We start from the raw sequence: 14,916 nt of genomic DNA, 5'->3' as shown, positions 1-14,916 counted from the left end.
TAGCATATTTCAATATAAAAGGTACTGCTGTAGGCCCTTTACAATTTTAACTCATTTAATATATATAATTACCCTATGAGATAAATACTGTTAACATTCAGATGAGGAAACTGAAGTACTGACAGGTTAAAGTAACTTTTCCAAGTAGGTAATGAAGCTGGGATGTGAATCCAGGAAATCTGGCTCTGAATGCCATGCTCTTTTATTCAATGTGGCCTGTATGCTATACTAAATTTAAAGTACTGAACTTCCTTTTGCTGTAATTCTTTCTAAAATGCAATGTACTATTTCCTGACCCTCTCATCTCAGATTAGGTCAGGTCATGCAATTATATTTTCTCATAACACCCCATACTTCTTTAGAGTGTTTTATCAGAACTGTAACTGAATAACTGTCTCCTTCAATACAATGTAAACTCTATGAAGGCAGCAACTGTGTCTGATTCACTACAGTGATCCTCAGGACTTCATATAAAGCACAGTGTTCAATACATATTTGTTGCATGAACATATATATTAACAAGGATTAACCATCAGCCAGCTAATAAACTGAAAATGAAAATAATTAAGCCTACAGGACTGAATAATAACAAAAACTGAATAAAAACAAAACAATAATAACAAAAACATATGATAAGAATAAGGATTCTAAAAATAAACTTTCTTAAATTGAAGTGTGAAAAAGGGCAAATTTTTCAGAGGACATCAAAATAGCAAGGCTAATACACTCCACGTGGTGTTAAAGTAGATAATTCTGAGTTAAAATAGTCTAGTAAAGAATCTTGCTTTGCCTCCATACATTTACTTAACAATGTAAACAGGTTTAAGAGGCGCAAACTACTAGGTGTAAAACAAATAAGTTTAGAAAAGTGTAATGTATAGTACAGGGAATATAGTAGCATTTTGTAACAGTTTAGCATGGAGTATAATCTATAAAAATATCAGATTACTATGCTGTACACCTGAAACTAATATTGTAAGTCAACTATAGTTCAATTAAAAAATTTAAATTTTAAAATAAATGTTAAAAAAAGTAAAGTTTTTTTTCCTTTTGTACAGAGCTTTTAGTAGTTTAAAAGCTTACATGGTTCTGCATTATATTCAATCATAATCTACCTCCTTGAAAATTTCCTCTATTAGACTTAATTCCAACCCCTGGAGCTTCATATTGAAGTCTCTCTTCTATGTGACAGCTCTTCAAGCTGTTGAAGACAGCAATCATATTCCCCCATAAATACTGCATTAATATTTACAGACTAAACAGATCTACATACTTCAGTTGTTCACTGTCCCAACTTCTTATTACAGAGTTTCTAAGTCTTCCTTAGTTGCCAATGTTTAATTAAATGCTGGTGCCCAAAAGCAAACAAAACATTCCAGATATAGGCTGAGCAGAATAAAATTATTTGGTCTGAATACTACATAACTTTCCAATTTTGCCTTGAGTTACAGTTGACCCTTGAACAATGCAGAGATTGGGTGCTGAGCCTCTGAGCAGTTGAAAGTTCGCATATAACTTATAGTCAGCCCGCCGCATCTGCAGATTCAACCAACCTTGGATCTCGCAGTACTGTAGCATTTACTACTGAAAAAACTCCACATATAAGTAGACCAGCACAATTCAAACCCATATTGTTTCCAGGGTATGTATGTTAATCTGACAGTCTCTAGAGTAGAATGACTCATTGTGGTTTTGACAAAATGATTCAGGTTTTTACTATTGGTTGGTTGGCTGACTTTCATTCTTTGTCACCTTATTTTTTTAATTATAAAAGTATGTTATACAAACAGAGGAATGTATAAAATATAGATGTACAGTCAACATAATTTTAAAAATAAAAATATGCACTCACCACTCAGGTGTAGAAACAGAAGATTATCAATACCTTAGAAGTCTCTCTTATATCCTTTCCAACTTCTCCTTTTAGTCCTTAAAGTAATCATGATCCTAATTTTTAAGTGTTAACCATTCTCTTGCTTTCCTTTATAGTTCTGTCATATATTCCTTCATCCCTAAACAATATATTGTTTAGTTTTGCTTGGCTTTATTTTCCTACTCATAATTTCCCATTGCCTCAATTCCTTCAATGTAAGATTTGAATCTTTTCGTATTTTATTTATTTTTAATAAGCCACCTCATATCTTTCAGGGAGTGAAGCAGGGACTACACTGGATAGCCCATCACAAGTAAAAAAAAAAAAAAAAAAAAAAAAAAAGGAAAATAAAAAAAAAAAAAAAAAAAAAAAAAGAGAAAGGTAAGATTAATATTCTGCTTAGGTCAGCCTGCCCCATCAATATGAGACAATGCTATCTCTCCCCAAAAATAAACTGAGCTGAGGGGAAGTTGAACATCTTTCAATCTTTCTCCTAACCTGGATTTTATAATAGGGCTTTAGAATGTATGTAAATTCCCTGAATTAATGGACTACATATTTAAAGAGCATCCCAGGATAAATATAATTAAATAAATGAGGCAACATTTGAATTATTTAGTTTCAATTTATTCATACCTCATATGTAAACATAAATATTTGCTAGTTGACTATAGAAAATTTTCTCATATAAAAACTTTAAAAATAGAACATCAGACTAAAAGAACTGAAAATAATCATTACTGCCTAAAAATTCAGATAAAATCTCAAGGCAATGAAATTTGCCTTATTTACCAATTTAAATCAAAGACTGGCTGACATCAGTCTACTTGCCAAAGCCTAAGACGATTGATGGAAAAAGGCTGTTCATCCTCCTTCCCAAGTCATGTTCAGTAACATGCCACTCCCTGCTTGTGGCATAAACCACGATAAATAAATAAGCAAGTAAATAAAGTGCAAATATTTTTTAAAATCAGGAAAAGTGAGGTTTAAAAAAGACACTGGTGCATAAATGAGAAATAGATGATTGTAAAAAAGAGCAGATATCCTAGAGAGTCACAGATATCCTAGATGCATTTCAATACAAGCACTTAAAAATCTTAAGTCAGTAAATCATAGACTTAAAGAAATAAAGAAGGAAAAACAAACACAGCTATCTCATCATATTTGTAAATCCCCCTCAGAAGCCAAAAAAGTGCTTTCACAGGGTAAGTAATCCTATTTTTGCTCAGTATCTCCTCTTTCCCTCTAGTTCTTAAGAGAAAAGAAATTAACTTTCCAATGATTTGATATCTTCATTATTCCTACACTTGATATATCTAAATTTTACACCTAGGAATCCCTCAAGGAAACTTGATTTGTGATCTCTCAAAGAAATATATGTAGACACCTAATACACACAAGTGAGACATTTAAATGAGTAAACATTTCTCTGTTTGAATTATTTTGCTTTTGGTAAAAATTATAACTTTATAGTGCAGAATACAATTTTAAACCTGTTTTTCAAAGAATCATAATGGCTCACTTGGAACCTTTTAAATTCTGTACCCCAAATTATCCAATACAGGTATCCCTCACTTTTCAAAAGTTCACTTTACACCATACATTAGTATCTGTTTTTGCTAACTTAAAGAAATCCAAAGAGGATTTTCCCTTCTATGAAAAAAGGCAAAACGCAAAACTAGCGTTCAGGGTTTGTTTTGTAGCAATTTCGTTATAAAGGCAGCATGCAGCCTGAACATCCAGACTGGCATGGCCAAGATCCTTCCCCCACAACTACATCAGCGCCTCAGCATCAAGCCATCATAGCTTTGAACTGTGTCTGTGAGCATTTGTGCTTTACCTTGATTTACTTTGTCCATCTGTTAGCAAGATGTGTCCTAAGGTAACTGCTTCTTCGCTTTATTGCCATTTCAGCCTACAAAACGTTTCACAGGAATGCTCTAACTTGGATAGTGGGCGGAAATTGTACTTTCACAAATCTATAACTACATATTTGGTCACCTTTGGACCAAAAATGACATAGCAGCAGAAGAAAAAAAAAGCCACAGACACATATGGCACATCTGCTGTAAATCTGTTTACCCCCTAATCTGGCCAGTAAACAAGCAAGACTGGAACATGTATGTTGAAACAAAGGTAACAAGAAAAAAATTAATTTCATGGGCTTGTAGTCTTACAACAATCCACCTATAAAACAGGATTACAAAAAAAAGCGTGAAGTATCTCTAGAAATAACATCCTTAGAAAATATAATGAAAGGAAATCAAATATGCAAAGGAAAAAGTGAAAGTCAACATAACTACTGTATAAAAGAAGCTGGAGTTGTACATCCTAGTTTACAATCTTTATTCACGTTTATTCTTGATTAATCTGTGTATAAAAATCAAGCTATACTGTTTAAACATGTAAGAAATGAGGGAGTTCAGAATATACTCATCAAATTATCAGGCAATACAATTACAACAGACATGTTTTCTAATGACTGCATTCCTATATGCTTTTTAACATAAAATTATAAATACATTTATAGTAGAAATCATTATCAGGGTGGTATGTAAGATTATATTTAGTAAAAGCAATGCAGGAAGGTATACAGCTAGCCAAATAAACCATTTTCTTAAAATGTTAATTATTATATATATATAAAAATCAATATACAGGCCATTTTTACAGCTCAAATGTCACTTGCTGTAAGGAATGGCCCACATGTAACTAATAGATCTTTAACCAAATATTACAAATTTAAGGGCAAGAAAATCCAAGTTGTTATTAACATTTTGGCAATTTAGAGATTCTATTTAGAGTTTTTTTTTTAATTTTGTTTGCTTTTGTTTTGAATCTCCAGAGGGACGTGCACTTCTCTTAGAGGTAACGCACTATCAGATCTTAGATAGAGGATGTATCCTTCTAGGATAGAGGATGAATTGCTCTAGGATAGATAATATATCTGAATTAACTAATAAAAGTAGATACTTAACCATACTTAAGATTAACAATAGTTAAGATTAATTTAATCTTAACCAAAAGGCCTGGAAGCAACTCACATTGAATAATCTTAAAATGGTTAAAAGCACAGATGATCACCTGAATAAATTCATCACAGTAAAACCGTTTTTCCAAAACATTTTCCATCTCCATTCACTAGTCCATTCATTCTATAGCACAAGCAATTACTGTCTACTAAATATTAAACAGGAAACAGAAATAAAGGCATGATAGTGCAACTTCTACATAGATTTTCACTATTCTAAACCCCTCCAAAATAAGTAAGCCTTAGAGGAGAGAAAAATCAATACAACATTGAAATTCCTTTTAAAGCCACACTGAAAAATATTTTAGGGGACATCATGTGGCAAAATTATGAATTGCTGCTGACATCTAAGAATGCACATGCAAAATTTATTGTGGGGCCTTTGATACAATAGGCAAAAGTTTACAAACCATGATTTTTTAAAATATTAAATAAAAATATCATACATTACATTTATAAATTAAACAGCTGTAGCTACTATTAAAGCTAGTGTATTAGAACAAATATTTTAGGAATGTATTAACCAAAGATACTAAGAAACTGTAGGACAGAGGATCAAGCATGACTAAATAAATGTATAAAGTAAATGAAATCACATGATCACATTCATCAGTTAATAACATAACTATGGAACAAATACTGGTCACATGATATGTTTTAATATACATCATTATTTTCCTAGATTTTCTGTTACAAAAAGAAAACTAATTACCAAACTGTTAAGTAATTAGGTTGTTTATAATATCTTGGTTTTGATTATAATTGACAAATTCAGGGAAAGAAATAAAAAGTAATTACTTGTCATCATGAAAATGAAACAGGTAACTGACTCATTTTTTTTATCTAGTTGTTCTGCTATGAAGTGGACAAATATAAGCTTTGAATTATTATATATGAAGAAAGGAATATTAAACTGAGAAGAGTTAATTCCTACAAAAGTAGCTCTTGATTTTAAACTATTTTTAATTCAAATATCTATCTCAGTACACACACACAAAAAACTCAAGTATTATTTTTGGTACTTCATATAATTTTTGTCATATTTTAAACAAAACCATAATTTGGGGGATAAAAATGTCCTTAGAGGTCACCAAGTAAAACCCTGATACTTTAGAGATGAAGGCACTGAGGTCCACAGAGTAAATGATTCATTGCCCATTTCAAGGTTACAATTTGTTGGCAGCTGAGACTACAGCTTCTTTTACTTTTACTTGACTACTCATTACTCTGTTAAGCTTCTCCTCTCACAGCAGCAACTCCGTAACAATTATGGTCTGTTAATACAAGTGTTAGTAAGACAAGAATTATGAGTAATACCAGATGATGATCTTTCAGGAAAAAAAACTGTAAGTTTCAAGAGGAATAGAAACACATTTTCATGAACACTGGGCCCTCTCAGAGGGTCAAAGAAACATAGTTGAGTTAATGGAATTTTCATCTCACCACTTGGTCATATGAAAACAAATCAGTGTATAAAATGCTGGTGCTCATCCTACATAACTAGGTGAATTTTAAAGCAAATTCAGCAAATTATTTTTGTTCTTTAAAATGTAAGTGTGAAATAGTATAAAAGTTAGATCTATAATTAAAACTGGAAAGAAAAGAATAACTTTCTAAAAGTATTATTATTTTTCTTCTAATTATTTATAATAAAATTTCACTATAATATAACCATTATATTATACTTAGCTTAAGTGTCTTCTAAAATTATTTCTTAAATTTAAAAAAAACTAGAGAAGGTTTCTCTTTGTTTCAAAGCAATTTATTGGCAAATTTTTTAAATCAAAATTTTATTTTTTCATTTCTGCCCATCAATCTGTAAATAATGATAGCTCATAAGAAAAAAGCACCAGTTATTTTTCAGATTAAAGCTTCTCAGAATAGTATACCTTCATCCTGCTGTGTCTTCTATTTCAATAACTTTCAACCAACTTACAAGTGATAACAGAAATCAAAACCTAATCCCCTAATCTTTAAATGATATTAAAGAGATAGCAAACACAATGGCTATCATGCTTAGAATATATATATATTAAATATTTTAGCACTCAATGATGAGAAAAAAATTAAAGTTTCTGATGATGTTTGTTATTACTAAGTCAAAATATGAGAAGCAATATGCAAGTCAGACACAAAATGAATACTGAAGAAAGTACAGAAGATATAAAAAAGATGAATATTCACATATAAAATGGTCCACACAAATCAGAATGGATTCATCTAAGAAAAAAATTACTTAGAGAAGAAGCAAGCACAGTCAACACAGTTGTACTAAAAAAAAAAAAAATCTTCAAAGTCTCAAAAAGCAGGACTGATAAAATTTCAGTTAACTAAAAGTCCACATCTTCTCAATTTCTAATTCTTAAAATCTCACTGAAATCAATAAAGAAAATGCTATACAGAAATGTGTGCCATTAAGTTACCATCACGCTGTTTTTCTAATAGGTGTTTGCTCATATTGTGCCCCTTTCTGCCCATAAACTCTCCTCAAGATTTACAACCAAGATCAGGTGGGAGGCGTCCCCTTCCTCTGTACTCCCCAAATAACCTATGCTTAGAGTTTGTGTCTCTGCCTTCTTCAGCAGACTGTGACTCCTTAGGAGCCAAAACAATGTTTTATTTATCTTTAGCTCCAGATTACTTAGGAAAGTACAATTAACACATGAGAGGCATTCAAAACAGATTTGTGTTTTCATTAAATTTTATCAGTCATGGCCAAAACAACAGTACAAAAGTCAGATGAAATTAAATCAATGGCACAAGCTCGTTTGTGACAGAGGTTCTTCACCTCTGTTTTAAAAGTTTTAGCTGGTCATTCAAGTAAAAAACTACCACTTGCATCAGGATTACACAAACACAGAAATGAGACAAGAAATGCCTTGCCTACAGTTATTTAATAAATTATTCAATAAAATGAATTATGAACACACACTGAGGCTACCTCACTCCTTCCACTAAATATTTTCCAAGACTTTCTTCTTCAAAACTAAGACTTTCCTTTATCTCCTTGATTTTGATCTCCTAGATGGTGAAGAATCCTCCAGGGGAAAGCAGTGGCAATATTAGAAGGCCCAGATTCGAAACAGAGGCAAAGTTTTAGCAAAAGCAGGATTATTCACACTGATAGTCTGATCCATTATTAAACAGATACAAAATTATGAGATAGAAAATGCTTATTTAAAAAGATGTGATACTGAATGACCTAAGATGTTTCCATACATCAAATATTTAGTATAGAACCTATCACCTAGCCCCCAAGTCTGTACTCTACCCATTAAACCCAGTAAGTATCCTATTTATTACAGCTTCCTAATATAACCAGGCGATAGATAATTTCTTACCATACTGGTTGGGTGCTGAGTTCCCAGTGAGGTTAGGGAGGTTATTCTCTGACATTTTGGAGATGGAGACAGTCTCTATCTTTGAAGTAAAAAAAGGTGTGTGGGGGGGGTTAATTTTGGCATTAACCCTAGTTTTCAGCTTTTCTTAAAATATTTTGCTTAAAATAAAGCTCGCTATAAATGGAACCAAAAAAAAACCCAAAATATTTTAAAAATTTATTTTAAGGTACTATGCAATGAGAACATTTGGGATTCTAGGTAAGAGCACTAAATGGTCACCAGAAGTACTGTGGCTTTAGTACTTATATAGATGCCTGCTCTCACCTGGAAAAAACTTCTATTTTCCTCAACACCAATGATCGTCATTTAACTAAATAAAGTCTAATTTTTTTCTCTTTTATTTTTCAGACTTGAAAAATGGGCGTGGTAATGCCAAAACAATGTGGATAGTAAAAGCACATTCTTAAAGACCTCTGAAATAAAAATGTAAATGACTGTTTATATCACATATAATAGCAAAAGATCATTAAGGTAAGATTTGATAGTAATGCTCAAAATAGCATCAAAACTGAAAGGGTAATAGAAGAGTGTCAAAGCAAATTAAAAAAAAAAATACTACACCCAAAGAAAACATCTTAAAATAGCAGTTAAATTCACTATCTAGAAAATTAGATTCAAATTCTTCAAGAAAACAGAGGCAAAGGATGATCTAATGGAACTGCATTTAAGGGACTCTAGGAACCAGTAGCAACCTCTCAAGATCTCAAAACAATCCAATGCTTGAAACATGCAGGATATATCAGTAACAGAGTATCCCTTCCCCTCTAAAAACACATCACTACCACCAAATGATCTCAACCCTGAGCCATCCAGCAAAACCCTACAACCTTTATCTAAAGGAAACTGCACATAAAAAGGCATCAGCTCTTTAAAGCCCAGAGGATCCAATATTAACAGAAGAAAAAGGTAAGCCCGAACACTGCCAACAATATTCACAACCTTTATCTAAAGGAAACTGCACATAAAAAGGCATCAGCTCTTTAAAGCCCAGAGGATCCAATATTAACAGAAGAAAAAGGTAAGCCCGAACACTGCCAACAATATTCAATCTGTTCTTAACCTGCCCTGTGGCAATATGTAACTTCCTGGCTGTCTATAGCTCCTGCCCCTACTTTAATGACCTCTTAAGATCTGATTATTTGCTTTCTTATCAAAGATTCCTAGATCCCTGATCTCTGATTCTTCCACTTCCTTGAATTCTCTCTTTTCCTGCTTAGTTGCCTCTTAACTCAAGCTTCACTCATATTTCTAGTCAATCACAATAAGGATTTTTGTGGTACTGTCTGTAGACAAGGCCTCGAGCCTTGTGTTTACAAGCCCTAGTATTTAATTGAAATTTTTGGCTTATATTTGGATCTTAGCTTTTGCCTCTGATGATGAACTAAAACTGAAAAAATATATAAAACACAAATTGTCAATTTTTTTATTATAAGCAATTTTGATATAAAGTTTATAAAATATGAAATAGAATGACTAAAGCAAACTGTCTGTGCCCTCTAAGAATTTCAATTCTTAAGCTAACTGTATCCCTAATGAACATAATCAAGTTGGAAATGCTATAACTGAACAGGGGTTTTCTTTGGGAACTACAGGTGAATAGGAAGTTAACTATGGCCCTATGACTCAAGTAAAAAACATCTTAAAAATCGAATTAAAAGCAGATGGGTAGGGGCTTCCCTGGTGGCGCAGTGGTTGAGAGTCCGCCTGCCGATGCAGGGGACATGGGTTCGTGCCCCGGTCTGGGAGGATCCCACATGCCGTGGAGCGGCTGGGCCCGTGAGCCATGGCCGCTGAGCCTGCGTGTCCGGAGCCTCTGCTCCGCAGCGGGAGAGGCCACAACAGTGAGAGGCCCGCGTACCGCCAAAAAAAGAAAAAGCAGATGGGTAAACCATGTTTAAATAGAAAATCTGACAAACTAAAAACAGTTTTAAGAATCTTGAAATTTAAGTTAACTTTGTAAGGGAAATGAATGGATATAGAAATAAAATGTTTCAGCATTACCATGTTAAAACAGACGCAAGTATCTTGCTCAGCAACTGAATGCCTAATATTCCACTCCAAAAGAATAATTTAATCCAATTTGCTCTAAGAACTCTAACGTTAATCATTTGCTATCCACCTAATTTTATCTTTAACTCAGTTGTCTTTATTAAAAGAAAAATGGAAGTATTTCTATTTTGTAAATTAATAGAAATCATACCTAAGACTTTATTAACTTAGATGATTGTAAAGTTCCCAAATTCCGAACTAATAATTGAGGATACTGCTGAAAAGTTTCTTGTAGGGAACCCTCCCTTCAGGTCTAAAATTCTGACTCCACCTCCTAATCAGAATCTCCTAAAAATATTCATCATAATACCATGGGAGTGGCCATGATGGATAAGCAAGTCTATACAGTGTATAAAAATTACTCTCCTTTTTGACAATGTTTTTCCTTTTCAATTTCCTTTTCTTACCAAATTTGAGAATATCAATTTTAAATAGATATAAGCTTCAGTAGCATGATTCTGCAACTATATATCAATTTAAGCTATGGCTTTGACAATTATAATCAAGAACAATTATAATCCTTAGTAGGAGACCTTTTCTTTCCATTGGACTTTTCAATAAGCCAATATTCTTCTAATAAATATTATTTTGAGCATGAAGTAATAACCAACTGAAATCTACAGCTGCATTAAAAAATGAGACAAACTGGTGTAGGGGGAGGGGGGAGGGTAGAGGTTAACACAGTAACAGGCAGTAGGAAAATACCAGAGTGATATTACATCTCCTCCTTCACAATGCCAAATATTTAGTTAGCATATGGCCCAAAGCTTGTCTTAATTATCCCTCAAATGCTTTAGAGAAACCTACTTTTTTTAAAGCATGAAATTAAAGAGAATGGTCATAAACATCTCTTAATGATGCTTTTTGTCTTTCATGAGTAATAATGACAGATTTCCAGATTGGTGAGCATAAGGTTGTATCTACACATGACCCATCTGAAATGCCTCTGATTTTACCAACTCCCTATCCCTGCCCTCAAAAAAAGATTATTGTGTAGACTTCACCAAAGATGCAGTAACACTCTTATAAATTGGTTTAAGTAACAAATCTTGTAACTTATATAGAAATCATTTCAAATGAGGATTAGTCATTACAAAAACAGTAAATTGGTGAAACAGGATCATGAACGCTAAAGTAAATCAAAACTAAATGATCCCCCCAAGTAAGTAATGTTTAAATAGCTAAATATAGGAAGTTTATACAAAAGAAAAGTCTCAACAAAATTTACCATGAATTCAAAAAATTGAGGTAATATTTATGCTAAATACTTACCACTAATGTTGAGTTCAAAAGAAATGAATTTATAAATAATCTATACTTCCTAATTTCATATTCTACAATATTGTTTAAAGTATTTTTAAACTTACCCAAATGAAGTAATGTAAACTGGGCTGCCAGTTCCTTTGCATCTTCCAGAGTAGTACAGAGTTTGTCTGGCATGAAGTAACTCTGGGATCCATTTGCAATAGCAGGAATAACGATTTTATATGCCAAGAGTACTTTCCCATCTTGACTTGTTGTTGAATATAAATAATATTCTGGTGGTGCCCAATTATTTTTGTTGCAGTAATAATCCAAATGCATTACTTCAGAATTGAAATGATTGGATTTTAAAGAATACATACTAATTGGAGTAAGCTTTGTTCCAGGAAAAAGTGGGTAAGAGCATCTTTCAATTTCAGGGGGGCCTGGGCTATGCTGGCCATTGAGACGAGCTGCAAGAGTTGGTGGCTTGCCTAGAGTTTTGGGGTAGCTCTCTTCTTTGTTAGCAAACACAATCAGGTTTTCCGAATTGGGGCTAATCTGACCATTAAGATGCTGTCTTCCAGTGTTTTCTTTAATTACAGGTTTTGCCAGTGTTACCTCAATACGTGCTCCATCAATGCATTTTCCATTCATAACAGACATAGCAGCCACTGCATCCTCTCGGTTGAAAAAGTGAACAAAAGCATAATCTCTAAGTTTCTTTACTCGTTCAACTGCACCAGGTTTGAATTTACTGAATTCTACTTTAATTGTTTCCTCTGCAGTTGAGATCATTAAATTTCGTACATAGAGAACTTTAACTCTCTGCATGGTTTCCTCATCAACCTCCTTCTCTGGGTCAGCCCAATCTACCTGAATGGTATGGCCCCACAGTTGGAAGGTTCCTGTAAAAAAAGAATAAATTAATTTGAAGACAATTAAAACAAAAGTCAAAATTAAGTAAAACTGTTTCTCCAAAGAAGCAGAAACTCAAATACATGTCGATACATTTGGTCAGCATTAGTTTCCTACTCACAAAATAGTTTTTACTAAGGCAAACCTAGCCAGAACTTATGGTGAAATTAATTTTAAGAGTCAAAAGAACAAAAACACTTCAAAGATGGACCTTTATTAGAAGAATTAGGTACTGTCCTTTGTATTTTTATCAAACAACAATGAACAGCTAAATTAAAATGTATACATTTAGTAAATCAGTAAATTATTATAAATAATGACTCATAAGATCAGCTTCGTGTCTTTTGGAATCACTTGATTTATTTTACTTCCTTAAACAATCTCCATTCCTCTTTAAGGGCACTACGTATTTTCATAAATTGATCTATGAGGTACTGTCGTCTGTCCATATGTATAGTAAGGTTAACACAGAAAAATAACTTTTGAAAAAGGGTAAGTTTACCTGGAATTAGTTTTCTCCTAGCCATAGCAGCAGCTCTGTGAGATTCATATTCAACAAACGCAAAACCGCGATTTTTGGTCTTATCAGTTGCGCTTGGGTAAACAATGACATCTACAACTCCTTCTGTAACTTTCTTCATTTCATCCAAGATTTCTTCCTTTTTCTTTTCCTTTGGAATAGCTCCAATAAATAATCTGCAATTATCCAAGCTTACACACACACCAATAAACTTCCCTGGTCGAATCTCATAATTATTAAGAATTCTGATGGCTAACTGGGCTTCTTCTTTTGTAGTACACATCACAAAAGCATAACCTCGATTTTCACCACTAAATTCCATCATAAGTCGAAATTCATATATCTTCCCAGCTCTTTCAAATACAGGAACTAACTCATCTTCATACATATCACGAGGTATTTTTCCTACAAAAACTTCACAGCCTCTAGGTGGAGGTGGACCTTCCCAACCTGAAAGACAAAAATAAACAGACAAATAAATTCTAATAAGATATTGATGTTCACTATTCAGTAATTCATGCCACAAATTTACTGTGAGCCTTCTATATGCTATGCACTATTACAGGTGTTGGGGATACAACAGTGAACAAACTAGAAGCCCCCTTCCCTCATGAAGCTTATAGTCAATAGAGAAAGGAGACAATGAGTAATAAGTGCTATGGAGAAAAATAAAGCCCGAATGAAATGAGGGAATGAGCCTTGAGGATATATCAGAAAAAAGAAAAGCAAGTGCTTTTTATATTAGTTATATTAGAACAACCAGAGCATGCAGGTCTGTATAGGAAATGCATACTTGAGGGAGGAGTAAAATGGTAGCCATCAATGCAGTCAGAGGCCAAGATTTTCTTTTAAGTCTGACAGAAAGTTAATTGGAGGGTTTGAGCAAGGAAATTGTACTGGCTACTGGTAGAAAGGCAAAACATTATATCCAATAACCTGTTTGCATCTAGTATAAACAGCACTCCTCTACTCACTACTCTCAAATTCCTCCCCAAATGATCTCCCCTTTCATAGCTAGAGTACCCTTTCCCGACTGACCTAATCCTGACTTCTTTCTCAACTGCTTCTTAAACCAAGAGGAGAGTTAAAAAATGTAAGGGAAAGACATGCATAACCATATAAGCTACCTCTTTTCCCTCCCAACAGTATAAAATGATTGCTGACATCTTAAAGCGGTTACAAGGAAAGAGCTATTGTTTGGGATTCTTGTGGAGATATACCTGATGTAAATGACTACATTAAAGATTCAATTTTTTGAACATAAACAAATTCACACCTGGAGGTGGACCACCAAACTTCCTTTGCCCATTTTCTTGAACCATGTTGTATCCAGTCTTTTCCATCAAAGCAAGTAATGCTGCTTCATTCTGAGTACCAGTTCGGACTTTACTGCATCCATTTGTTCCATCTGTATTTTCTTCATTCATGGTTGCAGTTCCTAAAGCAAAGTTTAAAAGCAGTGTTTATGACATGGAGCGCCAGGAGGAATCTATGAAGCATTTCTTTGAGTAGCAAAAAACCAAGGATAGTTGTGGCTGCTACATTTGGTTATCACTGTAGCCCTGCCCCCAGAGTTCTTCCCTACAGTGGAAGCTGGAAAACTCTTTTAATGTCTCTGATCAATTAAGCAGTACCTTTTTAAGGCCTAAGCTACAAAGAAAGGAAGTCAAAAGTGAAAAAGAGAAAGGCAACAACAAAAACAAAAGTGGGAAAACAGAAGTAACTGAAAGGGAGAGGAGAAAAAAGCAAGCAGAAGTAGTAACAAAGTATTCAGAAATTATAAACTGATAGAGCTAAAATTAGGTGACCTCCAAAAGTCCTTCCTTGTTTTAAAATATCTGAGTTTTTCTGAGTGATGAGGAATACAGCTACAAACACATCC

General features: G+C 33.5%; 1 protein-coding gene across 1 annotated transcript in view; it reads right to left on the bottom strand.

Annotated features, from left to right (window-relative positions):
- RBM46 (RNA binding motif protein 46) overlaps positions 1-14,461 on the bottom strand; it is a 32,545-nt gene extending 18,084 nt beyond the window's left edge. Inside the window, exons 1-3 of the mRNA XM_024731768.1 lie at positions 14,311-14,461; positions 13,017-13,484; positions 11,722-12,504 (exon numbers count right to left, since the gene is read on the bottom strand). Of these exons, the coding sequence (XP_024587536.1) occupies positions 11,722-12,504; positions 13,017-13,484; positions 14,311-14,461 (1,402 nt within the window). The remainder of the gene's footprint in view (positions 1-11,721; positions 12,505-13,016; positions 13,485-14,310) is intronic.
- Positions 14,462-14,916: the final 455 nt, after the last annotated feature.

The sequence above is a fragment of the Neophocaena asiaeorientalis genome, unplaced genomic scaffold (genome assembly GCF_003031525.2).
Source record: "Neophocaena asiaeorientalis asiaeorientalis breed wild unplaced genomic scaffold, Neophocaena_asiaeorientalis_V1.1 scaffold938, whole genome shotgun sequence".
NCBI lineage: Eukaryota > Metazoa > Chordata > Mammalia > Artiodactyla > Phocoenidae > Neophocaena > Neophocaena asiaeorientalis.
The sequence above is the reverse complement of the archived record's forward strand: the minus strand, read 5'-3'. Positions and strand labels throughout refer to the sequence as shown.